The sequence below is a fragment of the Olea europaea genome, unplaced genomic scaffold (genome assembly GCF_002742605.1).
Source record: "Olea europaea var. sylvestris unplaced genomic scaffold, O_europaea_v1 scaffold30929, whole genome shotgun sequence".
NCBI lineage: Eukaryota > Viridiplantae > Streptophyta > Magnoliopsida > Lamiales > Oleaceae > Olea > Olea europaea.
Window position 1 is genome coordinate 1 of NW_019249668.1, and position 1,332 is coordinate 1,332.

A 1,332-nucleotide genomic window follows, 5' to 3' on the forward strand; every position below is an offset into this window, starting at 1 on the left:
ATAAAAAATCGGTTTCCCCATTTGGACTATAGTGTGTGTGATTGTGAAAGGGAGAGAGGGAGGAGTGAAACTGCATAGAGAAACAGAATACTATGTGTCTAGCTCCATGTGACTCATCTCATCTTATGTGCTTTGCATTACAAGTCTTGTCCTTATTTCCTATACCTCACAACTTTTCTTCACACACACCCACACACTCAAAAGTGTGTATTTTCATCCCAATAAGGACATTTCTTTTCCTGAAATCTAGATCCAATTAAGGCTTTAAATTCTTGGAAACGCCTCATAAGAGATCTCCAAAGAAAAACAAACATAGATTTCTGTACATTTTCAACATATGGCTCGACTCCAAGATTTCAGTCTGAAAAAGGTATTGTTTTTGCTTCTTCTCTTGGTTTTCTTTACTTCAAAATTCAGTTCTGCACACCAACCAAAAAGTTTTGGTAGAAGAAGATCAGTGTTAGAGGTAGTAGAAAAAGATGAGCCAGTTATTAAGAAGAAAACTACTTCTACCAAACTATCTTCCTCAAAAAATACAACCAAGGTTATTAAATCCAACGCAAGTTCATCGAAGAACCAAACCAAGCTCATTAAATCCAATATTGGTTCAACCAAGAACCAAACCAAACTTATTAAACTTCCTTTTGATTCTGCCAAGAACAAAACCAAGCCTATTAAATCCACCTCTGATTCCATTAAAGATTCTAAAACCACTATCAAATCCCAGCTCAAGAAACTAAATTCCACTTCAAAAACCTCAAATTCTACTACGACAAAGACCAGTTCAATTTCCCCCAAGAAATCTTCAGATTTAACCAAACTGAGCTCATCCAAGAACAAAACAACAAAGCTCATTACCAGTAAAGAAACCAAAACCAAAATCCAGTTGGAAAAGATTCTCAGTGAGTCCAAATCCAAAAACCCAGAGAAAACCCAGCCCAAAAAAGCCCAAAAACAGTCACAGCCAAGCTGGATAGATCAAGATGATGATGAAGATGACTTGGTTTCTGGTTTCAGAGATCTCCCATCCAAGTTTCAAGAAACTCTCTTGCCAGATTTGGAAAGAATTTCCCAAACCTCTAAAGTTTATCTTACAAAATACAATAAAGAATTTACCAAAGGATTCAAACCATACGTTGGGAACAAATATGCTCCCATGATTGCCTCTATAGCCTCATTTGCCTTCATTTTGATCCCACTGGTTCTCGTTTCTCTAATTTTCAACAGAATCACAGCCTATTTTTCACTTCAAAAAGTCTTGATTTTTATCCAAGCTTATTTGACCATATATTTCTCCATGCTCTGCTTATCTTCTTTGGTCACTGGGCTTGA

General features: G+C 36.5%; 1 protein-coding gene across 1 annotated transcript; it reads left to right on the forward strand.

The window, feature by feature from the left end:
• Positions 1-72: 72 nt before the first annotated feature.
• On the forward strand, positions 73-1,326 carry LOC111385150 (nucleolin 1-like; the record flags this gene model as incomplete). The annotated part of the gene is made up of 1 exon (XM_023009524.1): positions 73-1,326. A coding segment is annotated over exon 1 (989 nt), but the record flags the coding sequence as incomplete, so codon positions are not given.
• Between the last annotated feature and the right edge of the window lie 6 nt (positions 1,327-1,332).